The sequence below is a fragment of the Rhinichthys klamathensis genome, unplaced genomic scaffold, assembly GCF_029890125.1.
Source record: "Rhinichthys klamathensis goyatoka isolate OS25496 unplaced genomic scaffold, OSU_Roscu_1.1 h1tg000852l_1, whole genome shotgun sequence".
Lineage (NCBI taxonomy): Eukaryota > Metazoa > Chordata > Actinopteri > Cypriniformes > Leuciscidae > Rhinichthys > Rhinichthys klamathensis.
Window position 1 is genome coordinate 115376 of NW_026607225.1, and position 27850 is coordinate 143225.

Sequence of the window (27850 nt, forward strand, 5' to 3'; positions counted from 1 at the left end):
TTACCCACAAATTCTTAAAATTAGGCAATATGAAACCATGTTTATATAGGAGTAGCCTACAATAATATTCTTTCTTAACCTTAAGGCTTTAACTTTGAAAAATTAATATTGCAGAGGAACTGTGACCAACAGGAGTGTGACACATTAAGCAGCAGAGGGCGCATGCAGAGTACATGTATGTCTTATAGTATTGAAATAGTAAGAGATTAAACAATCCGGGCATGTATGATTTCCCTCTAAAATCACACCCTCGACATTAGTACATTACTGACATACAGCAACACAAAAAACGAACCTTTTCAAAATTCGGACGTTGCATGTGACGTCGCGCCGAGCGTGAGCTGAGGTCATTTCCTGTTTGTGCTCCCGTTGAGTCGCTAGACGGAGGCCTAATCGCGATACCAGCACCACTACCACCGCCGTAACATCGCTCACAGACCTACAAAGGACGGGCACGACGAGGTTTTAAAAGTCTTAAACGCGTCAGATAAGCGCTGTGGGATGAGTTTGGGCGACCGGGCTCGTGCTTTGGGCCACTGAGGGGCGGTTTGTGAGGATAATCGGGCGGTTGGGTGGTGTTATTTTTGGGGCAGCTGAGTGGTCATTGGCAGAGCTCAATACACAGCAGCTCGCGAGAGGAATAAATACACACTTCACGTCTCGAAATACCCTCGTTTCAGTCCACTTACATGGGCTTTTGAGGATTTTTACATTTCAGTTGACAAAAACAACGAAGGAGAATAAAAGTGGAGGTAAGGGACTAAAGCGTGCATCGATGATTGATGGCTAGCGTGATGTTTAGCCTAGCCCGAGTCTCTATATTTAAATTGCACTTAAATGTTATGTGCCGTTGACCATTGGGATACATTACCAGACAGAATCTCTTTACGAATGTGTGTTTCTTGTGCTTTCTGGATAGATAAACATCATCTCCCGTCATAACCCACGTTTGTTCTCCGTTTCCCTTCACAAATCAGTTTAATAATTAAAATAACGCTTATAGATCAATTTAAACCCATTTGGCGCGTATGCTTATCTCTCTCGCGGGGTCTTTGCATGTTATCTTCTTGTAAGTGCATTATTGTGTCTTGACGAAAATCTCATTATTTTAGGTAAATAAAAAAAGACTAGCTGAATTAGTGTAAATGATCGATCAGGCCCTTTACACGTTGCACAAATGGATGTGAATCTAACGTTATAGGACGAACTCGCTGTACATGCTGGATTATCAATCAAATTTATGCCACTTCGCCTTTGGTTTTATTAATAGTGCTGCCATGCTGTTCCACGTGGAGTTCAACTCTGTTTGCGTGTGTAAAATATGTAAACTTTTTTTATGTTTGAAGTGGTCAGATGTTTGACAGATATGAAATAATGCATCCACCAGGTTAGTGCGCGAGTGTAAATGAGGCCTGAAGGTTATTGGGGTTGAGAGGGGTCAGTTTTAGGACTTCTCGGTCTGGAATTATTCCACTCGGCACAGAAAATGTGTAATCATTAGTTTGTTGAAATGGTCACAGCTCTTGTTTGTCTTTCTCTTGTGGACTTCAAAGTGCGTATGTGCGCGCGAGAGAGTTGTTGAAAAAGAGGAACAGTCAGACCACTGACCAACTGATATACACGCACACTAGATGCACGGCACGTATATGCCAGCGTTGGAGACAGTCAGTGTGTTTTTAATGCCAGTGCATGTGTTAAGCAGTTGTGTAATGGACTAGCAGGGGCGTCACAAGGTGGGGATTTTATTTTGCAGGGATAATCCAGTGTTGTGCCCATGGTGATAGGACAGCATGCCAGATCTGTGCCAGAGGCACTGCTATGCCAGGAAACTCCTCTGGCACAGACTGATCTTACTCGCCTCACAACAACAATGATAGAAAAAGCAGAAAAACAGCTTTCAGTTACTTCTGTTTATATTGGGTTAGAGGTCTGAACAAACACCTTACGCTAAATGTTCAACCGTAGTATACATTTTGTCCTGCACTGTGTGTGCTACAAACATTAATGATCCCTCAAAATATGTGTCTTGCTGAGGAGGACTGGAGATGTGTTTTCTAAGTGATCAGCTATAGATAAACTTAGGACAAAATCCCACAGACTTGCATTATAGGAGCCATATCAAGACACCAAAAATTAAAGCGACTCAGAGATGGGCTTTTTGGACTTTTGACCACATTGCTTAAAAAAACACCATTTTCTGGTAAACATTATATATATATATATATATATATATATTTTTTTTTTGCATATAATATATCTGGAGTTTATATATTTCTTGCTCCTCTGGCAGATTGATCATTAAAAGACCATTCAAGATTGATTCTTTGACAATACCTCTTATAATATTGTCTTACACAGTTTTACTTCTTAGATTAATATTTCATGCAATTTAAGCCCTGAATGCATTATTTAGTAGGGCTGGGTATTGACACAAATTTCACAATTCGATTCGATTTCGATTCACAAGCTTGCAATTCGATTCCGATTCAATATTAATTATTTGGATATCAGGTACAATACCAGGGTTTCCTCGCGGTAGTAAAAAGAATCTACCAAAATTAAGGCCCTTGAAAGGTAGTAAAAGGTAATAAATGCAATTTGACTTGGTAGTAAATTTTTCATCACCACCTCAATATGAGTTTCCATTTTTTTCCAAAAAAATAAGGCTGTCTATGACGTAAATGTGTCTTATTAGTGGAATATTAAACGCAATATAGTAACATTAGCTGTGGTGCGCGAGCAGTGGATTGAGCGCGCAGCGGCACAGACGCGCGAGCTGGTCGAGCTCGAGCACATCCCTTCAAACAGACATCAGTGGGAAGTTTGTAGTTCAGTCGGATGTCAATGGCAAAGAAGATTAAAACGAGTCATCTAGCTTATTATTTACGTTAACTGACGAGAGAGAGAGCGCGCGCGCGCGCACTTCTGTTGAATGCTCCTGATCGTTCACTCAGCACGTGTTATTTGAATGAAAACTAAATCGTATATGTAAGTAAAGTAAAACATGACCTGTTACCTGATTTATGTATAACAAATGGTTCCCTACATTATTACTGGACGTGTGCAGGTCAAGAAGTTCCATGAACGCAAACATCCAAAGCGCGCGCTCCGCAAACCATCGCCTCAGCGCTCGAATACTGAAAATTGTCTTTCACGTCACAAAATTATGTAAAAACGCCCGTCTTGGCGAGTATCCTAGTAAACAAAGTTGGTTAATATCTCATGTGAACGTAGCCATGTTCAAATGTGCGTTCGGTCTTAAAGGGGCAGCACTTTAATATACCTGCTACTGTGTTTTAATGTTAATCAAACAAAGGACAAATAAATTACTCACTGCTCTTGACTAAATGGTCTACCCTTTTCAACTTTACAAAAATATCCATCTATATTTAATTTATACAATAATGAATATGCAATTTTTTGACATTTGATTACTGTATTCAAATGTATGTACCAATCTAACCGAAAAACTCTAAAAACACTGTTTATTTCATTTGTAGCTTTTCTTTGTTCTATTGTATTTATTTGTCCTATTTGTAATTCGATTATTTTTTCTTATTTTGTTACTGACTGCTTACTTTTATTGGGCTGGTAGTTTTTGTTGTAGTATCAAAATTGGATTAAATAACTGGTATTTCACTGGTGTCTAAACATTTGTACCACTGACCCAATCTCAGCGCTGAGCCCTGCTGGAGCAGCTCTAAATATGTGCTGTGCTATTAAATGCAAGATAAAATATGATAGAGTAATAGAATGAACAGTGACAGAAACAGAAGCATGCTTTTTAGAAGGATTAATTAAGCATGAAAATATCTAAAGGAAATATATATTTGATGAACAAATTAAGCCAACTAATATGATTTATATTCTTTTGGTTTATCTACTAATACATTTAAAAATGACAAATGCAGTGAAAATTCAGGGATCGGTTACGGTATCGATATCGGCGAGTACCACAAATGAAAGTATTGGTATCGGTCTCGTTCTCGTTCTGCAAAAAGTGGTATCGGTGCATCCCTAATTGAAAATATTTAACGGGTGAGGGTGAGGGGGGAGCAGCTCCCTATTTTGTTGTTTTGCGATGCTAGCAGCACTACACAGATCACGGCAAATCATGCCAACTTAAGGTTAGCTGTCGTCACACCATCTCAGCAGCAAACCAGTGCAATATTTGAAGCACATTTAGAGATGTGATGAAATAAATTGCTGTTTTGGGATAGTAATTTCACTGCTTAAGTCTGCGTGTGTGAGAATGTGTGTTTGTGGGTAAGTGTGTGTGATGTGACACACTTTATTATAATTTTTTTTTTTAATGTTTATTGTTGTTAAGTGTCATTTGTTTTTAAGAAGTGCCAAGGTTTTTCTTCACCTTATTAGGGCTAAGGGCTAACGTTATGGTTAGGATAACTCGAGGGCTAGGGTTAAGATAAGGACAACTGAAACTCAACTCGACACTAATATTGTCATTGTCAATTATGTTTTTTTTTGTTGTAATGATCACAATTAAACATTAGTGTACCTAATATGTATGATGTGTGTGACAGTGTCACACTTATACCTTATAGTAAGTAGTAAGTGGTGCTTTGCATACCCCTCCCACACCCCCCAAAAAAGGGCTGCTGCTTGATGTCGTGTTGGTAGTATAAAATATTCTGGAGGTAGTAAAAAAGGTAGTAAAAGGTAGTAAATTCATCTCTATGATTCCTGCATAAACCCTGAATACATGGCAAATTTTATCAAGGAAAACAAATCTCTAACTATGGGAGTCAGTTGTAGCCTACTAGGCTTCATTAGCCTACTATAATATTGAAGATAAAAATTAACTGATTTGTAGCTATACAAACACTTAAATTATTATTATAAAAATAAATAAAAGTGTAAAGTTATATGAAATAAAAACATTTAAATGGTGGCTGTCATAAAAATTTGCCAGATTTATTCAAACATGCATTAAATATCGAAGAACATTAAAAATTATATTGAATATGTAATATGGTGCATATTTTTAGCAAAATGCTCTTTAGAGTTAATTTTTCTAGCTGATAACGAGTTTATGGTCACTGGATATATTTTTTCTGAGGTAAATGTGACGTTACATTGTTTACAAGTTGTTTTACTGACGTCTTTCCACGGTTGAAACACTGATTGAGCGATTCCATGTGACATGATACGGATTTTGATAAGTTGTACTCTATCTTTTAACACACTTTCAGATGCTCATTCATGTTTATTTCACTCTGTAACTAGTATTATTAAGGCAGAGGATGAGATCATGTGCTGCTACATCTGAGCTGAGCTGAGTCAGAGCGATCTCACGCCACAGCGCCAAAACGGTATTTGTTTTTGAATTTCGTAAGCAAATGGACGTAATTTGAAATTTGAGACTTTATTTAGTATCAATAGTAACAAAGCACAAAGATTATTGTGATTTATTGGATGGGATGCGTGCTACAATATTCCAGTCATTCATCAAATGAAAATAGGATGGCTAATCGATTCTTGAGATTTAAGAATCGATATCGGTTCGTAAAAATGAGAATCGATTAATATCGAGAAATCGATATTTTTTACCCAGCCCTATTATTTAGTGTTGTTTTGTCTGATTGACACACAAAAGTAAAGACTCATAACTCCAAAACTATAGCAGGGTTGAGTTTTAAAAAAATGACAATACATTTGGATATTCTCATGCTGAGAAACTGCTGAGAAAAGACAAAAATATATAGGCTATAATTTTTATTATAATTGTACATATTTTTCTTATTCGACATGCAATAACTCAGGGAGGAATCTATGATGTTTTTGACACATTGCAGTACATAGTACAAAAAAGTATTTCATAAATTATGATTCCCTCCCCCCATTTATCAGCAAATAACTCAGCACTACTTAGGAGGTAATAGAATTGGCTACATGCATTGTGAAGTTCAGACTCTAAGCTTTCAAATGATGACACCTATTTTGTGTTGATCAAGGCAGTAGTTTTGAAAAATATGATTATTATTATTATTTTCGTTGCTAGGTGGCGCCCAGGGGTGGTACACTCCGCTTTAGAGGGACTACTCAGCACTTGTTAAGAGTGGATAAAAATGGTTAGATGCATTAAAAAGATGACTTTCTAAACTTTAAAATGATACCTTTATTGTGTTATTCCATGTTGGAAAACAAGCATGGATGGTTCTGGGAACATTGGATAACACATTGCATCCCGGAGAGATGAGACATGTTTTTAGCCAAGTATATTACATCACTTTTTAATCGTAAGAATCTGCTGTAAATAATGATGTGCCATTCTACGTGTGGCACATGCGTGTTTCATGAAGTTATGAGTGAAAACGCCATGTGAAATCAAAATATTTGTTTTTAGTTAGCCTGTGCGCTGTTTTTATTATAAACTAATTTTACGCAATTTGTGCAGACTCATTAGACAGTGAAAACAACGCAACAGGAGCATGTTGGAGGCTTGATCTGAATGTGTAACGTCTCTGATTTTGTATGCAAAAAGAATGATTGTGCTACCCATTTGGTTTCAGTTTCTATTGACTCTTAAACAGAGACACGCAAACACGCTCCCGTTGGTTTTAAAGGGTTAAGTAGATAATACCTTGGTGCAAGGTTGTTTTTTTTGTTTTGTTTTTACAAAGGATGCACCAAAAAAAAGAGATATTGTGAATCATGTTTTAATCTGTCAATCAAATCTAACACGGGGCATCTAATGGTTCAAGATTGAATTTTATGGCAGCAACCATTAACTTGGTATATAGCAGGACCGCGAGTCGCTATTAATGCTTGTCCGGGACAAATGGATTTTTTGAAGCAAGTGAAAGAATTTTACTTGCTTGACCGGACAAAATATGGAGTTACAGTGAGTAACATCACATGACCAAGAGTGCTGTTTTCCTGAATACCAATTCCTGAATCACGTTTGAAAATGTGAGACTGATTTCACACAACAGTTCGATAAACAGGTAGTTAATATGAAGTCACTTACATTTTAGATGCAATATTGACTGTTTTTGTTCTATTGCAGCAGCGAAAATTGTTCCAAACAAAGATCACAGCAGAACTATAGCGCATCTCACAGCAATACCGCCATGTTTTTTTTACTGAATAATTCAGCCTTCTGAACGAATCGATCAAGTCAAAGATTCAATGATCCATTCATAAACAACTCATTAACATTCTTAGATGAATCAGCCATTTAAATGAATCATTTGAATTAGGGATGTCAGTTTACACAAATTCCCATAATCGGTCCTTGTTTAAATTAACTATCTATTAATCGTTAGCCTTAATACTTAAATATTTGTCTACTGCAGTGGCACATATAGCCAACAGAATGACAGGGTGTGCAAATGCTGCTCAAAAAACGCCAAAGTCATCACCAAATGAATGCACACAAAATGACGCGAAATCACAAGTGAACTAGAGCTGCACGATCCTGGCTAAAAGGAGAATCACGATTTTTTTTGCTTGGAATAAAGATAACGGTTCTGTCACGATTCTGAAAAGCTTTATTATTTTAAAGATATACAAACACCTGAACATTAGGTTACCAAACAAGATAGAAACATAATAAGACATAATACTCTCTTTCAGTCAAATTTAATCAAATACAGTAAACAAAAAATTTAATATTTAAATAAATAAAAAATTACAATTAAACATTGACAACATTCATAGGTATTATGCCAGGCTAGACCTATTAAAGTTTCTTAGCAAATTAAGCATGAAAATGACTGAAGGAAATATACACTCACCGGCCACTTTATTAGGTACCCCATGCTAGTAACGGGTTGGACCCCCTTTTGCCTTCAGAACTGCCTCAATTCTTCGTGGCATAGATTCAACAAGGTGCTGGAAGCATTCCTCAGGGAGTTTGGTCCATATTGACATGATGGCATCACACAGTTGCCGCAGATTTGTCGGCTGCACATCCATGATGCGAATCTCCCGTTCCACCACATCCCAAAGATGCTCTATTGGGTTGAGATCTGGTGACTGTGGAGGCCATTTTAGTACAGTGAACTCATTGTCATGTTCAAGAAACCAATTTGAAATGATTAGAGCTTTGTGACATGGTGGAAGTAGCCATCAGAGGATGGGTACATGGTGGCCATAAAGGGATGGACATGGTCAGAAACAATGCTCAGGTAGGCCGTGGCATTTAAACAATGCCCAATTGGCACTAAGGGGCCTAAAGTGTGCCAGGAAAACATTCCCCACACCATTACACCACCACCACCAGCCTGCACAGTGGTAACAAGGCATGATGGTTCCATGTTCTCATTCTGTTTACGCCAAATTCTGACTCTAACATCTGAATGTCTCAACAGAAATCGAGACTGATCAGACCAGGCAACATTTTTCCAGTCTTCAACTGTTCAATTTTAGTGAGCTCTTGCAAATTGTAGCCTCTTTTTCCTATTTGTAGTGGAGATGAGTGGTACCCGGTGGAGTCTTCTGCTGTTGTAGCCCATCCGCCTCAAGGTTGTGCGTGTTGTGGCTTCACAAATGCTTTGCTGCATACCTCGTAGTGTTGTCAAAAATATCGATATTTCGATAAATATCGATACTGAAATATCTGAACGGTACCAATACTAGTTTCCCGAAGTATCGATACTAGCCGAGCGGTCACTTTCACTTCTCTCGGATGCATGTCGGAGAATAGCGCGGACACGAGCTACACACCGCGAGCGGGCATGTCGGAGAATAGCGCGGACACGCGAGCGGGCTGCGGGCACCCAGCAGATTGTTTGACTATCAATAATCCCTCACATGGGTGAAAACAGACTTAAGGAACAGGCTCCAGGGGTAGGCTACTATTTAGCAGCATATGCTCAGCATCAGGGGTGTTTGTTGTTTGGACAGACCTGCCCCCACTGCTAAAAAAAATCCTCAAGGAAACACTGTAACTCTTCTCATTTGAACTTTTCTATTTTCTGAAACATTAACCAAGATGGCCTAGTATTGTTGTTGATAAGAGTCTGTGTTGTCTCGTTTAAATTCTTAAAGTTAACATAATCTGACTGAGGAATCTTAGACAAGTAAATATTGTAACTGTGGTCAAATGTAAATTAACTGGTGCCTATTTAACTTTATTCAAAAAAATATTATTTAATTCTGCAATTTTCCTTCATTAGCGATTATCATCAATTTGATTACACAGATATTAATTAAACTAAACAGCTAGACAATGGCATCTCTGAATTCAATAATGACATGCCTTTAACTTAAAATTGAATGTTTAATCTTATTATTATACATTACTGACTCTCTATCCTCCAATTTGATACTGTTAAGTGCTTTTTTGTTACAGTATATTTTAATCTTTGATAACAGTGCTGTGGAGCACCAGAACAATGCCACAGACTTGAACTTATAAAAATACATCATGTTAGCTCTGATCCAATTAAAAAATATAATCAAATAGAACTCAGGACATTTTTGTTCATGTAAAATATACCTCATTGTCATGTTCTAGACTTGTTATATTTAGATTTAAATAAATAAAAATACCCCCTTAATATTGTGGCAGTTTTTTCTCCGTGGTATCGAAAATGGTATCGAATATCGATATTTTTCAAGGTATCGTATCGAAGTTAGAAATTCTAGTATCGTGACAACACTAATACCTCGGTTGTAACGAGTGGTTATTTCAGTCACTGTTGCCCTTCTATCAGCTCGAACCAGTCTGGCCATTCTCCTCTGACCTCTGGCATCAACAAGGCATTTCCGCCCACAGAACTGCCGCTCACTGGATGTTTTTTCTTTTTCGGACCATTCTCTGTAAACCCTAGAGATGGTTGTGCGTGAAAATCCCAGTAGATTAGCAGTTTCTGAAATACTCAGACCAGCCCTTCTGGCACCAACAATCATGCCACGTTCAAAGTCACTCAAATCAACTTTCTTCCTCATACTGATGCTCGGTTTGAACTGCAGGAGATTGTCTTGACCATGTCTACATGCCTAAATGCACTGAGTTGCCGCCATGTGATTGGCTGCTTAGAAATTAAGTGTTAACGAGCAGTTGGATAGGTGTACCTAATAAAGTGGCCGGTGAGTGTATATTTGCTAAACAAATGAAATCAATGAATATGATTCAATATTCTTTTGGTTTCTCTACCTAATATATTTAAAAATGACATATGCAATTACAAAAGCAGTCTAAATACAGGTATCGGCCTACCTCTTGAAAAAGGGGTATTGGTGCATCCCTAATATTAATAATGAATAAATTAAACGCACTAAAGAACGTATCAGTAGTTTAATCATTGTCAAATCAGTGTTGTGAAGTTTAAAAAGAATTACCAGCAATGCATTGGCAACCATCCACAATACCCTGTCAACTTCTGCATGTACAAGTGACAATTACATTTTTTTCATGTGAATGAACAATTCTTTTCCCAAATTGTCATTTTGAGCATGGCTTTATGCAGAACAAAACATGTTCTTTCTAATGTTGATTCTGAAAACAGCAGGTGTCTTGTCTTGTTCGGTGTACAGAGTGGCGTGTTCACCTGTGGATCAGACTGGCTTCACTGCAGTCTAATAGGCATCTCCATGGTGATAGAATAGCACTGTCGCATTTCCCATCAGAAATGGTTTAAAAACACTTTGTGGTAAATGAGGCTCATCCTTGTCCCATGTCTGTGTTATTCTCTTCACACGTATTGTGATTTAAAAAATCACAGCATTTGCATTATACATATATTATCAGAGTAAAAGCCTTGCAAATAAGAACAGGGAATGTAGGTTTCATGATTATTTTGCTCTTTCATCCCAAGCGTAAGTTAAACATTTGTAAATTCAAATTAAGTTGTAACTGTTGTAACATTAAGTTCTAACCTTTTTGTAACGGTTGTCAGTTTAATCACACACGAGTGAATTTAGATAAAGGGTTTTTAGAACAAATGCCGTATACATATAATCACCATAAGCATAATCATTTATTTATATTAAATATGAAATTCATGTAATTTTATCATCATAAATTCTCATATTTTGATTTCATTATAGCTATTAGTTACAATAAATTATTCATTCAAAGAATTGGACATCTTACAAAGTCTAATAATAACAAATTAAAGTGTCTATCTTATCTTTTTGAACTGAATTGCTCGTTCTTTTTAGGACTCGTGACAGAGTTCAGGACCAACGTGAGGTGAATATTGCATTATTCACATAAGCACTTTTATAATAAAAGGTGGTGATTCGCTGTCAACCCCCATAGCCTTCATGAAATCATCTTCAAGATATGCAAGACCAAAAACTGATTATCCATCAGGATCTGACCCTGATCTTTGATCAGCACTTTATCCCACATGTAAAGACACTTTTATGTAAATAATGATGACTTAGCACTTTTTTTTCATTAATGCAGTTTATAATACCAATGAAAGTTTCCATAGAAAGTCTTTGTCATGATCATTCCTCTTCTCCTACCCCCAGTTAGTTCGATAATGGATTGTGTACAAGACGCTGTTTTATTCAGTAAGATGAATTAAGCTGTTCCTCTTCGGTTAAATATGAAATCCTTAGAGATGGAGGCTTATCTGTTACAGAGTGCTGAGTGCTGCATTTGTCAAGTTTACATTACAAACATTTCTGAACAGGTGGCATTCTTGTAGCTGTAGTCAGGTGACCATTTGTGTAAAATCTTTCATTTATGTGCTAGTGTTTTTCAACTTGTCGGTCGTGACCCAAAAGTTGGTCGCAAGCTTGCTTTGAGTGGGTCGCGGAGTGTGTAGTCAAAGAAACAACAACAAAATAAACCCCGTAAATCTAAAAGTTTTTCTGATGCAAAACTTTATTTTGAAAGACGTGTGAACGCTGTTGACTCTTCTTTCAATTGCAGTTTAAGTAAAGCGTTTGAGAAAAATGCGTTGTCCTGATTCAGTGTCTGCGGTCAGATGAGATGTCAGGCTATACTGTATGTCAGTGCCATTATTCGAATGTTATTTTCGAAACTTGTTACGAAAGAAAGTCTCTCACCCTTAGGCCCTGTTTACATCTGGTGTTAAGATGCGTTTTGGTCGATCGGATCACAAGTGGACGAGATAGACACGTTTACACCTGGCTTTTAAATTCGTCTCTTTTGTCCACTTTTAACCACTTCTGTACTGAGTTCTTTGGGGAGAGGGTCTATGGATAGGTAAACGTAGGAGTTATTCTAGATCTTACGATCTTATGGACAAACAAGCACGCACAATTTACATAGAACACAAAAGGAGATGATGGAAAAAAGTATGGAGAACATCTGCTTTCGTTTCTACTCTGATAGCTGCAAGACCATGCCGAACACTGTGAGTACGTTAGAAATCAGGAATGGTGAAAGAACATTGTGCTTTGTAACTTTGTCCGACAAAGTTTAAGTCCTCTCTGTCTAGCGCACTTCTCACAATGTTTAGGTCAGTATCAGCTCTTTTTCATATTTGACCACATGAGTTTACACTATTAAAGCAATGCAGTCAAATGCATTTTCGACTACCTCTGGAAGTGGATCGAAAGTGGACAAGCTCAAAAAGTTTTTGACCGTTTACACCTGTCTTAAGCATCAATTACTTGTGATCCGATCGACCAAAACGCATCAATACCAGGTGTAAACAGGGCCTTAAAAAACCCGTTCCTTTCCTGTCAGACATTATACTGTACTCAAGCACGCACTTTTAATTGCGTGGAAATGTGGAGGTGCACGCTGTGTACTGTAAAAGAGCAAATGAAATTACGAGCATGTAGTAGGCCTAAGTCATGAAATTACCAAAAAGTACCAATAAATGACCTAACTTGTACGTTGTGTGTATGCGGGTATGGTGTTTATTCAATTCATCAGGATCAGCGTCCATATGTTTCATCTCTTGAAAAATAAATTTGCTTGGTTCCGATTCCTAAAAATTTGGGTTGTGGCTTAATGACCATGGGGAAATATGGGTCCCATGGCCAAACCAGTTGAGAAACCATGTTGGACACAATAATAATAATAACAAACATAAATTCGCATTCACAATGCTTTTATTAAGGTATTGTTCACCCAAAAAGGAGAATTCTGTCATTTGCTCAACAAATGGTGTTGCGAACTTGTATAATTATATTTATTCTGTGGGAAAAAGACGGTCATTGACCGAAAGACAATGGACTCTAATGTTGTTCATAAATTCTATTTGCTATACATAAGCAATAGAAATGCTTCTGTGGTGCTTTCTGTGTTGTACTTTGTGGTTGACATTAGTTTATTTACCTTGATCCCAGGTGAGTCTGGCTCTGTGGTACTAACGTCTGCCTGACCCGAGACTCGACGCTCCCCCTCCCCCAACCTCCCTGCCACCCTGCCCTACGCCCCACACACCCCTAACCCAGTATGAACGAGGTCAGCATCGTCAGAGAGGGCTGGCTCCACAAGAGAGGTGAGCACTGCTTTCTCACTCATTCATCAGGACAGTATGTATCATATATTTGAATTGTATACTGATTTGTTGTCTTCCTTGTCTGTCTTTTTCTTTACACCCCCACCCCACCGTGATGCTTTCATCCTCTTGCCATCTACTTCCTCGTATCTCTTCCTCCTCCTGTCTGCAGGTGAATATATTAAGACTTGGAGGCCCCGGTATTTCATCCTAAAGAGTGATGGCTCTTTCATCGGCTACAAGGAGAAGCCTGAGACGTCAGACCACAATCAGCCGCCTCTTAACAACTTTTCCGTCGCAGGTCTGTCACAGTGCTGCCTCACTTCATGCAAACCCCTTATTTGGTTTATTATTTCTTACTTGCCAATTATCATTTACAGAAACTGTTGCTAATGCAAGTGATGTATTTTATATATATATATATATATATATATATATATATATACACTCACCTAAAGGATTGTTAGGAACACCTGTTCAATTTCTCATTAATGTAATTATCTAATCAACCAATCACATGGCATATATATATATATATATATATATATATATATATATATATATAAATAAATGCGCCATAATAGACAATTCGATGATATCAGCAGTTTTTTGGGGTTTTGTTTGGTTTTATAAATTGATTTACATCTGCCAATATTGCATGAATTGGTTCTGCTTATTTTAAGATTTGTCACTTGCTGTCATCTAGCACTTAAAGTTGGCTTAAGACCAAAGTTGACACTTGATTTTGTTCTTCAGGAATTAATTGGCTCGTTGTTGTCTGCTATTGCTGTGATCTCATATGATTGACAGTTTCTCCCGCCCTCGCGCCAGTAAACATTCTAAAAAGAAAGGGGGAAGTTATTTTGATTAAAAAAATAAGGGCACATGAATTTAAAAATGAAATGTGCACGAATAACTCATTTAGTAAATGCTGGAGTATTTTCCATTTTCAAAATTGTCAAAAACTTTATTCGTTTGTCTTACCAATAGGAAATGGAGTCAGTGTTCAACAATACCTTTTTATAAACTTTAATTTGACAAAAGTGGCACAGAAATTACACATTTAACACACAAATCACACATTACATGTGTTTGAAAAGTATAATACAAACTATAAACTACAATTTGACCAAAAATGAAAGAATTCATTTTTAAAATGACTTGTTTTAGTTATTTCATTATTATAATTTTTTTTGGTAACACTTTATTTTACAGTGTATTTGTTACACACGTTACATGTAGTTATTATAGTAATTACTATAAATTGTGCTTAATTACATGGAGCTAACATAATCCTAACCCTATAGTAAGTACTTGTAGTTAATTATTATTACTCGGTAGTACTTAAATGTATAATTACACGGTAAGACGGATACCTTAAAATAAAGTGTAACTTTTTTAATTTTTTTTATCAATGTTGGTTGGTCTGGTGTTTAAATCTCACAAACCTGGAAAACTGTGTATTCGGTCAAAAAGAACCTCCCAATTAAGACCGCAAGAGGCACAGATCAAATCACAGTTCACTTTTAATATATGGTGTTTAGAATTTTTTGACCCATTCAAGAAATTTAAAACCCAAATAAAACTTTTTAAAACTGTAAAATCCTTTGCAGAGTGTCAGCTGATGAAGACTGAACGACCTCGGCCGAACACGTTTGTCATCCGCTGCTTGCAGTGGACCACTGTTATTGAGCGCACCTTCCACGTGGATAGCAATGCTGAAAGGTGAGGAGATGAGATGGAGAGTCCTGCTAGAATCAGTGTCTTTGGAATGACTGAATGAATGGAAGAGAGAGAGAAAGCTTAAGGAGATGTTGATCGGTATTTACTGGGAAAGCAGATTTGGTTGTATTAACCGGATTTTTGCCAATCCAAACAGGATATTACTCACTATCTGTTGCTTAAAACCAGGGGTTGCACGACTAATGATTGCTGCTAGTCGATTTCTTATCAAAACAATACTCGAGTTGCTCGACTACTCGTGGTTCATGCTACTGTAAAGGAAAAGACATGAAATAGTTCTTATCAATAAATGTTTATTAATTCATAGCCTAATGCAACAATTACATAAGTAAACTCTCAAAACATTATAATTATGACATTACATATTTTAATTTTCATGTAAATGAGTAAAGCCAAATAAATAGCTGTTTATTTGCCTTTCATTACAGACGCAATGTCTGCTTTTAGGGGCCATTCACATATCGCTTCTTTTGCACGCTCAAGTTTGTTATTTCAAATGTAGGCAAGCGCGCTCATAGTAGAAAGACACGGTCGCGACGCGCATGTGGTGCGGCGCGCTCGTTTTTCCAGGCGCGCATATGCCTCGGCGAGATGAAAACATCTCAACTTTTCAGAATGCCGCAAGCGCACCGCAGGTCATGAGACAAAAACCATACGATAATCTTGCATTTCCGTAACAACATCGAAAGCTCGGCCGAACAGCTGATCATAGCTGTTCACTGCGGGTTTTTATTTCTCATCTCCATAAATATATCTAGTAGTAAAGCTAATGCAAGGGCTAAAAAAACTTTAATCCTTTGCTAATACTTCCTCGTCATCATGGAGAGAGTGCAGTTCATGGTTAATGACGTCATCGCGTCATACTTGCGTTATGTCTGCCTAATGTGTTTTCTCTCTAAATTAATGCTCCATTTAAATAATATAATATAATATAGCCGAATGTCAAATAAAGCTGTTCTCATTTGCTTTTTTTTTTTGTCAGACAATAGAACGAGTAGCTATATGATATATAGTGAATGACTACATTTTTTATAGGCCTATGTGGAAAATTATCTGAATTGAGAGAGTTCGGGAACCAGATGAAATAAGGCTCTGTGATGGTGAGTATTACAAGTAACAAGAAAAGAAAGGAAATTAAAATGGTCAAACTAAATTCTTTAAATATAAAACAAAAGAAAAGCAGATAAGTCAGTGGAAAAACACTGCTCATTCACGTAGGGTGAATGGGGGTCAATAGGGTAGACGCAGCTAGAGAGAGTGACGACGGAGAAAGCAAGACCTCGCGCTCACAGGACAGTACTGGCAATATTTGGAGGTTACTGAGGTATGTCCAAAAAGTCGCTAAATTTGTCGCTAGACGCTTTTTTGAAAAAATGTCGCTAAAGGGGTCTGAAAAGTTGGCAACACTGCATGGGAGCGCGATTGCTTGTTGAAAGGAGCGTTTTTAGGTGCGATATGTGAACGGAGTTGGCAAATTACAATATTTTTGTCATCCTTGATGAAATACTTCCACACATCTGATGTGGGGGTGTCTGTTGGTGACGTTCGGCATTTTGAATTCATTTATGGTTAATGGGCGCTCGAGTAGTCGATTGTTTCCAACAGCGCCGACTAGTGGTTGAAGTAGTCGATCTCTCGACTAGTCTGTGCAAGCCCTATTTAAAATTAACCGTAAAGTAGGTGAAAAACATTTCGGTGGAAATAGGATTTGTGTTAAGGTAATTTCTTGACTAAAAAGCCCAAGTCTTCCAAAAGGATAGTAATCGGGTATATGAGATCAGCGTAGGATCACACAAAATAACAAGAGGAAATCTAACCTGCTTTGCTACTTAGATTTAATGAATGACTAATATGATTTCATCTTGATGTCTATGCAGAGAGGAGTGGATTCGTGCCATCCAGGCTGTGGCCAATGGGCTCAAGTCTCGGGAAGAGGAGGAGCCAATGGACATCAACTTTGGCTCCCCTGGAGACAACAGCCTGGAGGGGATGGAGGCTGCGATCGCAAAATCCCGCACCAAAGTGGTGAGTGCCTTGCCTCAACGTGCAGCCACATTCTGGTTGTTTGGGTAACATGATTCACTTCTCTTTAAGTAACCGCCCCATTTGACTGCTGTCCCAAGCAACCAATTTCCTGCATAGAAATTTCATTCCTAATTTCATGTCTCTGGTTTCACCTTGCACTCTCTTGTCAAATAATAGAATTGTATCTTATATCAGTATTTCATATCCAGTTATCATCATGTAGTAGCCATGTAATACACAAGATAATCTTTTTAAGAGTAAAAATGAGTTTTTTTGGAGGTTTTCTACAATAGGTTTACATGCATCCAAGGTCAAAAAACACTTACATTTTTAAGCCAACAGTAATTCTGGATTGCCTCCACCAAACAAGTAAATAGGAAATAAGCAAATCAGAACACTGCGCGCCAAAACAGCAGTATGCGCGCAAGCGTGAACCACTAGTGTTTCTTCATCGTTGTGGATGGCATCGTGCGAGCTCACTGTGCAGAAACGCGCCCGCGCGTGGATGGCATTCTGCGCGTGTATACTGTTTTTTTGCCCTCGTATCCTGTGCGCGAGTTGAGACTAAATAAACGACGTAGGGCCGTTCACATATTGTGTCTTTTGCGCTCTCAAGTTCGCTATTTCAAGGCGTGCGGCAAGCGCGTTCATAATTGAAGCGATTTTTTCCAGGCGCTGCGAGATGAAAACTCTTCAACTTTTCAGAATGCCGCAAGCACACCGCATTTCATGTGATAAGAACCAACCACCATTGAAAGCTCAGTAAACGTGAAGGATGGGGGGTGCGCCCAAACACCACCGGTGTTTTTCTCTTCTCTGTAAATAAATCTTCTAGCAGAGCTACAGAAAGCGTTTTGCGGTGGTGAAAATCTATTAGGTACTAAAACTTCTTTTTTTCGTTGTGGAGAGCGCAGTGCATGGATGCTTAGCAACGACAGACGCCACGGGAAAATCGGATCGAATTTTACTATTAATAATAAAAGATAAGCTAATGTGCATTAATGTCAAGTAATTTTTTTTTTACTCATTCTTTTTATAAAAATGATTTACTGTAAAGGCTGAAATACGGGAGGTTTATCTTTTTATAACACCTTTTTGTGTGAAAAATGATTTAAAGGCTGAAATATGTGAGGTTTGTCTTTTTATAAAACCATTTTTTTTTATTTATTTTTTTTGAAAAATGATTTAAAGGCTGAAAGTGAACATATTTACTATATGTGTCTAGGGGTGGGCCGGGGATGGCAGGGGTTGGTGGCAATGTAAGTATCTGGATATTTTCCGCAGGGCGAGGCCTTCGATTACCTCTCTCTTTTTTGACCATACATGTGTTTGCATCCCTGCATAATATACATTGCAGCACCACCTCTTTTCTCACAGTGTCTGAAACGGTTCAATTAAAAATTAATGAATAGAACATAATATATAGGCTAGAACAAGGTTTAATCTGGCCCGCAGAGAAACATAACTGGGGTTGCCTGATATCACGAGATGTAATCCCCCAATCAGAGCTTCACACTTGCGCAATACGGAAATATCTGCTAAGTGTTTTACTTATTTTTCTCAACCTGGCAACCATGTGCACACACTCTGTCTCTACTGTGGATAAAAGCACTGGCTTTCTGAAAACACCTGTAAGCTTGAAGTTTATCGATTTCCAGTTCGATATTCTATTCACAGAAAAGTGTAATACTTCAAGTCAGTGTTTATTTACGGGCCTGAAAGAGAGAGGGAGAATTACCTCAGTCTGTGCCGGCGCGTTTCTCTAACTGAAGCGGTGAGTTTAATTGCTTCAAAAACAGTAATGTTACCAACTCCTTGCTGAGAAAGATGAGGTCAAATTTAGTGCAGACCCGTATCGTGATATATATCATATCGTGGCCCCTGTATCGGGATATGTATCGTATCGTGACTTTGTTGCTGATGCACAGCCCTAAGGCTAGCATTATGCAAATTTGTTACAAGTAAGACTGGAGTTACTGACAGCTCGTTGCAGGATTGAAACTTTGCTGACCTTTTACATTCACAAACAGCTATATAACAAACTGCATGAAATGTATCCGAAAAAGCATAATGGGGCACGTTTATTTCATTTAATTGTTTTTGTATGCAATGATTCAGATCTGCATGACTGTAATTCAATTCAGGTGTATAACTGAATTAATTCATATAAAATAAACTTTTCAACTAGATTTTTCTTCTTCTTCCTCAGACAATGAGTGACTTTGACTACTTAAAGCTGCTGGGTAAAGGCACTTTTGGAAAGGTGATTCTAGTGAGGGAAAAGGCTACTGGCATGTACTACGCCATGAAGATTCTACGCAAAGAGGTCATCATTGCTAAGGTGGGCACCTTACAAATCAAAGTTTAAAATGCTCATGAATGATTTGTTTTATATTAATAACTTGGTGGCGTATGTGTCTGTTTCAGGACGAGGTCGCACACACAATCACAGAAAGCAGAGTGTTGCAGAACACACGGCACCCATTCCTTACAGTATGTCCATCTCTTAGTTTTTTTTGTTGTTTTTATTGCACAATTATCTTGGTTTTAGATTTAATTCAAATGTATAAATCTTTCTGACTACAGACACTAAAGTACGCCTTCCAGACACGAGATCGTCTGTGTTTCGTCATGGAGTATGCAAATGGAGGCGAGGTTTGTCACATCCTCTCGCCCATTACAAAAACAAACTAAAAAAGCCTTCACCATTCTGTCTCTTTTAAAATTCTGTTGTGTCTCCTTTTTACTTGTTCCCAGCTGTTCTTCCACTTGTCTCGAGAGCGTGTGTTTACGGAGGATAGAGCTCGCTTCTATGGGGCTGAAATTGTTTCTGCATTGGAGTATCTGCACTCTAAAGATGTCGTCTACAGGGACCTAAAGGTTTTCTCCTTTTATGTGCTGTGTAATTATTGTGAAAATAGTTTATGAATTGTGTTGGGAAAGGATGTCATGTAATTGTGTCATAGACCACAAAGGCATGAAGTCTGTGTTCCTTTTTTACCACTAATGACAGATTTCCTAATTCTGTTTGAATTGCGTTTTTCTCTGCAGCTGGAGAATCTAATGCTGGATAAAGATGGTCACATTAAAATCACAGACTTTGGCCTGTGTAAAGAGGGCATTACTAATGAGGCCACCATGAAGACATTCTGTGGGACCCCAGAGTACCTTGCTCCTGAGGTACTGCCAACTCACTCCATTAACATGTTTTCTCAAACAATTTATAGATCATAGTTTGGTACCAGATTAAGATGGAAAAACACTAAATCAGGCTCATCTCTGAATTTCTCATTTTCTGACCCATGATAATGTTTTTTAATGTTTTAAAGGCACAATGTTTTTTATTTACAATATTCAAAAACAACTAATTCATTTTTTTTTTTAACTAGAACCACTGTAGAAAAAAAACATTGGTGGTTTGAAAATTTGGCAGAATTGCTCTTTTGGCTAGCAGAAAAAAGATGCTTTGTAAATAGAATGTATCAGTCTGTTATTCTCTGTGTATTCTCATTGTTCACAAATCAGTGCATGTTGTTCCAAAAAAAAAAAGAAAAAGTAATCTTAGTAAGCTTCCGTCGTTGATTTTAACCAATAATCAAATAGCTAATTATGGTTTAAGGTGCTGTTGTAGTTATCCAGCCTTCATAAAATCTTTCCAGTATTTGACACAATAATTTACTGCTTGTTAAAGGTGCAGTATGCAATTTCTGAGAAACATTGTTGATTCTGAAATTCAACACCCAAACAAACACAACCCTCTCTTTATTGCTCCGCCCCCAAAATAACACTATGCAGCACAGTCAACGACTAACAGCTGGCACATCAGACTGTCCCGTCACTACAGCTAATTTTATAACAACATCATATCTTGTTTCTGTTAAACATGGCAAAACCAATGTTAGTCAAGTATCAAGCAGAAGGAAGCAACATCGGCATCTGTTTTCAGGCCTTCCCGCTCTCTAATGTCTCTCCAGCGCTGGAAAGCTTCTCCAATGCTAACTTGGGTCCTAGCTCTTGCCTGATCATATTACCCAGGCCTTTTCCCATGTTATAATTTCTCAGTGCGTTGATCATTGTAGCCAATCATAGACATATCCGTTGAGCGCATGAACAAAATGGCCAATTGAGGCGTTTACGATTCAGCTCAACAACGCTCAAAGCGTCAGTTTTAAAATTTCAACTTTTGACTACACTAGTCGTTTCTCTGAGAAACAATGCTATAGCCAGTTATTCTACTTTGAAATGTGCGTTCCGTGTCGGAATGTTTTTGTTTTGGTCTGTGCGATACCTCACGCTGCCAGTTTACCCAATAGTATTTCGACTATGTTGCCAGTTGGTGGAAAACACAGCATATTGCAGCAATGGAAGCCAGCAAACAAGCTGGGTCAGAGATAGCATATTCTACCAGCCCTAAAAAACCCTCGGCATCCATCTAAAAATCTCTGAATGGGAGAATATTAAAACGTGGATAAATCAACTCTTTAAATTAGTGCGTAAGTCTCCTCGGCTTTTTAGTGTCAATTGCGCTCGCTCCTGTTATGTGTCATCAAACTCGCAACCCGCATGAGCGTTGAGTCTGAGGGGGCGGGAAAAACAACTCTCCAATATTTTGAATTTGGACTGCAGTACCCATTTCAACCGCTATAGCTGTCAATATTACAGACTGCACCTTTAATGTAATAAAGGTTTGGCAATAATTCCAAATAAGATGTTTCAATTGGGAAAGTGGTGGTAAGCTAGAGGGTGAACCTGGTTATTTTTTTTATTTTTTTTTATTTATTGGTCTTGTCACTCAGAAATACACAAAATGGTTTGTAAAAGCCATTTCTTGTTGCATTTAAGCACTAGCTTCTTGGACCTTAATATACTAAACCTAATGTTAAAGAGTTTTTTGTTTCAGCTTCTTGTTTTTTCTCTCTCTCTCTCTCTCTCTCTCTCTCTCTCTCTCTCTCTCTCTCTCTCTCTCTCTCTCTCTCTCTCTCTCTCTCTCTCTCTCTCTCTCTCTCTCTCTCTCTCTCTCTCTCTCTCTCTCTCTCTCTCTCTCTCTCTCTCAATAGTATATATATTTATATGCTCCCTTTTTCATCTCCTCCTCTTTGCTGTAGGTATTAGAAGACAACGATTATGGCCGTGCGGTGGACTGGTGGGGTCTGGGAGTGGTCATGTATGAAATGATGTGTGGTCGGCTGCCATTCTATAACCAGGACCACGAGCGTCTGTTTGAGCTCATTTTAATGGAGGAGATTCGCTTTCCTAGAAACCTCTCGCCCGAGGCTAAGGCCCTGCTGGCCGGCCTGCTTAAGAAAGACCCCAAACAGAGGTTAGAAGAGCGTCTGTTTCTACTTTTGTTGTAAAGAAGATTTTGTGTATGTTTTAATAACATGAATTGGTTTTTTTCAAGGCTTGGAGGAAGTCCTGAAGATGCCAAAGAAGTGATGACACACAAGTTCTTCAATTCCATGAACTGGCAAGATGTCCTTCAAAAGAAGGTAAAAGAGTTTAAGACAGTGAGAGAACCGATTCATCAGATGAATTCATCACAAGTTGAGAGTGCACTGTTAATGGGTGCATCTCAGTCAGCTCCCAAACTGGTAAGTCAGTATATCGTGTTCATGAATTTGGGCACTGGTAAGGACAGTAAAGGAAGCTGGCTCACTACACATGGGGACATTGATGACTCTATATCCAGCGTCATCTTTCTGACATTACTTGTAATGTTATTTAAAGAACTTTATGATAAATACTTTGCTTGTTACATTGTGCAACATTTCAGCTGTAAATAAATTTAAAAAGTTAGCTAGATTACGTTTATTACCTGTTTAGCGATGTATGTTTATGCTGAAAAATAATGGTTTGTATTTTTTAAAACATCTATCGCATGTCGCTATGTGTAGTGAGTTGACTCTATGGTTTTCACAGTGCATTGTGGGTCTTTTTTGGGAGAGAATGTTTCGGTGCCCTGGAAGGAATGAGACGGCCCTTAAAATGTCCAACACCCTGATCAGTGCCCTGACTACTGAACTAGGGAGCTGATTGAGACTCACCCAACGTCTTTGACAAATGCTCTAAAATCTTGTTTGCGTTCGTGTTCACATGGGGTGCATCCCATTTAATAAATAACCAGGGAAAATATATGAAAATTTGGAAATGAAAATGAAAATTTGTTCAAATGGGGTTCATCAGCGTGTGTGATCAGAGCTTTACCCTCAAACCAAACGTGTTTATTAGTAGTTCAAAAGACATTTAACATTGAACAGTCATTTATGCTGATCTTTGCATGCGGCTAATGAGGGATGTGTGAAAACCCAATGCTCTCTAGAGTTTTTTTCTCAGACTCGCCTCTCTCCTCCTGTTTACTGCAGCTCATCCCACCCTTCAAGCCACAAGTGACCTCAGAGACAGACACACGCTACTTTGACGACGAGTTCACTGCACAGACCATTACTGTCACGCCACCTGACCAATGTGAGTACCTCATCCTTCCTCACTGCCTGTCTGCATGAGGAGTCACAACTCTTCTGTGTGTTTGAGAAAAGGAGTTACATCGGAGGAGCCACTCTGTGGAAAATAACTCCAAATAGTGATGGAGATATGTAAAATAAAAAAGACAAATATTTAATTTATGTATAACGGATTATCGAAAAAAGAAAAAATGTAGGGTGGTTATTTATTGGATTTTGCGAGGTGGACATTGCACCCAAAAGTGGAGGGTTAAAGGTGCAGGGTTTATTTGATTGGAGAAGTCCAGCATACATCAACAGTCTGTCGTTCTCACCGGAAGATCCAGTTATGACAATTTAATTAACCCTGACATATGAATTAGGTCAGAAATGTTTTTTTTGTTTTGTTTTTTATAGAATGGTTTATTAAACATTTAAACCCCAGAACTCTTCCCACCCCCCCACCCCCCCCCCCCCCCCCCCCCCCCAAATTATTTTTTTTGTTCAGAATCATAGACGCGTTATTCTGAGACCCAAATATGCAATTCTGATACCTTGCAACGTAAATCAACTAGATCTTTACAACAGTATAATACACTACTTGCATAAAATGTGTATAAATATCAGTTGTCACTCCTTATAATATATATTCTCCTTATAATATTATCTGTAATGCTATATGTTACCTTTATCGGAAGTGCCCATTACATAATGCAGATAGAAGGTTTGTCTCAACTTTCAAATTCTGTTGATTTTTATCACGAAATTCAAAGAATAAATGTAGTTGTGGTGCTCTTTATGGCGTAATGGATCACTCGCTGTCAGGGCGTAAAAAACGGGGAGAAAATACCGAATTGATTCACTCCAAAAAGAATCAGAAATTTTTTTTTTGTTCATGTGTTCCTACATAAAACCACAATACTAACTTGTGTATATTTATATACAACATTTATATTTTCCCTGGTTTCAAAACACACATCATGCTGGATATTACCTGCCATTCATCATAACTTTAACGGTTGTTGATGACATGTCCTCAGAAAAAAACATGAAACATGAATGAACTTCAGAAGGCATGTTGAAAGATACAGTACAACTTACTGGAATGTATCTGGTCTCATGTAATCAACAGCGGATAGAAGTCAATAAAACATGTCATGTCATGTTTACCTCAGGAAAGCTATGCTATGTCCATAGCTCAATAGCTAGAATAAAATGACTCAGAGGAGTTATTACAGCCATCGTTTCGGCTAAATATTTAGGCCCTATAGACTATTTATAGACTATTTTACCGTGTTACTATTTCACAACAAATAGGTGTAGAAACATAAACCAAAAAGGTGTAGAAATATAATTCTATTAAAAAACCTTTACAACTCAGTTTTGTTTATTATACTAAAAGCCTTTTAGTTGTTAAAGTAAACTATAAAGCTAAAGTAAATAATCTTCTACATGCTTAGTTTTGTCTGATTAATAGTGTGTACAACAGGTTTTTCAGCAAAGTTTCAATCATGTTGATACTTAAGAGGCCTTAGAAATTTGCGTATCAATGGTTAAACATTAAAAAAATGAAGCCTCTGCACGGATGATTTGTTCACAATAAGATCAATAACTTACATTTAGACAGAGATAATAGTAGTGATAGTTAACAATGAATCAAATAAATGACTTGATGAACTGATTTGTTTTTTTTTTCCATTGGCCCGTGTCTCCGTTGCTTGCAGATGACAGTCTTGATGCAGAGGACCCAGATACACGTACACACTTCTCGCAGTTCTCCTACTCAGCCAGTGTGCGGGAGTGACCACACCACCCCCCCCCTCCCTTCCCCTCCCCACCACTCTCTCACCCTTACCAGCAAACCGGACGCCCCTCACATACACAAACGCAAACTCGTACAAGGACACGTGCACCAGCAACCCAAGCCTTCTGAGGAAGCGGGTTCTAGGCGGGAGTACGGCATCTGTGAATGATCTCGAACAGGTGGTACCCTCTGGTCAGTCCTGGTTTACAATTGGCTTTCCATCCAGCCAATCGTAGCCTGACACTACACACTGCAACACAATCCACCAATCACTGAATAAATCTCAACCAATCAAGTACCATCGAGAACACCGCTCAGCACCAGCAGGTTTCAGGACACACGCTCACACTCAACACTGGACTACAGGACTAAAGCCTCTTGTAAACACAAATATTGAACACGCTCTAAATCATCTTGTGGGGACAAAAGAAATCAAACAATTTGGACTTTTTCCCCCACTGATTGTTACAGTTTTAAAGCCATATTTCTGCAATTGTACAAGTGCTCTTTCTGGAACTAGCTGTTACCAATAGTGTTTTTACAGCGGGAGGACCGACGATGGGGTAACACCGAAAGGAATAGTGCTGTTTCTCTGCCTGGGTAGCTTACCGAATGCTGTGCGTGCGTGTGCGGACGGACGGACGGATGCGTGTTCTCAAATCTACTTCTTAAACTGTGTGTCTTGTTTCAATTTTTGTACATGGGCATAACGTTGAGTAGTGGACCGGGGTGGGATTGTTAGGGATTTGGAGGCTCACACACACACACACACTATAGATGTGAAAATGTTTGTGCTTTAAAGGGAAGAGAGAGGAAGACATCTCTAGCATGTTAACAGGGAGGTTGTGGTTTCCTCCCCAAGCGGGAACCTTGAAACCGGCTTTCTGGAGAGGCCTTTTTCCAGTTTTCATCCGCTGCCCCAGAGGCTTGATGTTCCAAGGTCAGTGTATCATAGAAACTCTCCATCATGTTGTTTTCATTCTCTCAACAGTTTCGCAGGCATTGATGTTGAAGTTTAGAGACAAATGTACAGGCAACAACAACCAGAAAAAAAAGAGGATTTAAATGTCCTTTGTCCTGTTATTTAACTGCAATAGCTACTGCGTCAGCGTGCCTGACTGCTTAAAGTAGCAAACGGTGGAAACGCGTACCTGCGTGCCACGCCATTGTTGTCGCAGCCTTGACACTTTTTTCATTTCTCCTTTTTTTATTTTTTATTAGTGCAGCAAGAAAAAAAAATGGTTAGGATGTCTGAGAGGAAATGTTCTACTTGATCTCCAGATGTGTAAGGTAGGCGTGCTTCTCCAGACAGAAGCTGTCACAACACACCGCTTAGATGTGTGAGGTGTTATTTTCTTCTTTTGCCTTTTTAAAGATTCTTCATGTAAGGAACATCAAACTATTTTTGTTTTTATTTTATTCATCATTTTATTTGGATCATTTTTTTTTCCTTCATATTTTTGTTCCATTCACCTACTCCCTGAAATTAAATTGTCTTCATAAAATATATATAAAATATATATTACAGTAGTAAAGTTTTTCTTTTTGTTTGTTCGTTTCTTTTGTCCATTTTTCCATTTTGTGTGAGTGTGTGCTTCATTTGTGCATGTGTGGGTGTGTAATAAGGTAGTCACAGTATATATTTGCAACGGGAAATGAAAAACCTCCTTTAAGATATGACGATCCTTCTTGTTTAAACATGATATATATTACCATCCCTCCTCCATAGACTTACTCATACAGGAAGGTCCACTGGTTTCAACAGCAGGGCCGAACTGAAGTGCTTCTACGGGTCTTAAACGCATCATGCCCGATTGCCCGTCTAGGTTTTGAAACAGCCCTCGTTGCCTTGACCGAGAGAGACCGCTAGATGGTGCCATTTGCCTGTCTCATTAAATAATACATTGCTCCGTACATGAATAACAATTGTGCACTCTCGTTCACACCATTAATGATGCTCAAATACAGTTTTTAAGAAAAACTTTTGGGTGAGACATGAGGGGCAAAGATCTGAACTGGTCTGCTGTAGTGGTTTCACCCATCTTTCTTGTGTGTGTATATACCTACCTGTTGGACAAATCAGCTTTGAAGTGAAATTATTTTGCAACTTTTAACCATCGACTGTTCTGTTCTGAATGTGATGAACAATCACGAATGTCATCATTGATGCACAGTTTGCTTTTTTTTTAGTGCTGGGGATGCAAACGTTAGGGGAAACTTGAAATATGTCAGCAAACTTTTCTTTTCTTTTTTTTTTTTGCTACAGAGTGCTATGGGTTATGCTTTGCTATTAGGACATTCATGCAAGTAAATTCTTTTACCAAAAACTGTATGTCTGCCTCTTTTACTAACCCAAACAGTGTGTGAAATTAACCTAGTGGACAGCAAAAGTATTCAAATATTTATCTTATTGAAGACGTTTATACTTCAAACAT

The 27850-nt window shown here is 38.2% G+C and overlaps 1 protein-coding gene across 1 annotated transcript; it reads left to right on the plus strand.

Moving 5' to 3' along the window:
- The first annotated feature begins 351 nt into the window (after positions 1-351).
- Positions 352-26935, plus strand: akt2 (v-akt murine thymoma viral oncogene homolog 2). The gene is made up of 14 exons (XM_056243849.1): positions 352-752; positions 13249-13403; positions 13576-13704; positions 15017-15128; positions 17024-17171; positions 19381-19512; positions 19599-19664; positions 19758-19826; positions 19929-20051; positions 20223-20351; positions 22277-22491; positions 22573-22660; positions 23534-23636; positions 25336-26935. Exons 2-14 carry the CDS (start codon positions 13358-13360, stop codon positions 25413-25415), a joined length of 1440 nt encoding a protein of 479 aa, XP_056099824.1. The 5' UTR covers positions 352-752; positions 13249-13357; the 3' UTR covers positions 25416-26935.
- Positions 26936-27850: the final 915 nt, after the last annotated feature.

Coding starts and splice junctions, on each gene's coding strand:
- akt2 (XM_056243849.1), top strand. CDS start 13,358: ATGAACGAGGTCAGCATCGTCAGAGAGGGCTGGCTCCACAAGAGAG. Junction 15,129..17,023: donor GTGGATAGCAATGCTGAAAG/GTGAGGAGATGA, acceptor ATGTCTATGCAG/AGAGGAGTGGATTCGTGCCA. Junction 20,352..22,276: donor CAGAGTACCTTGCTCCTGAG/GTACTGCCAACT, acceptor TCTTTGCTGTAG/GTATTAGAAGACAACGATTA.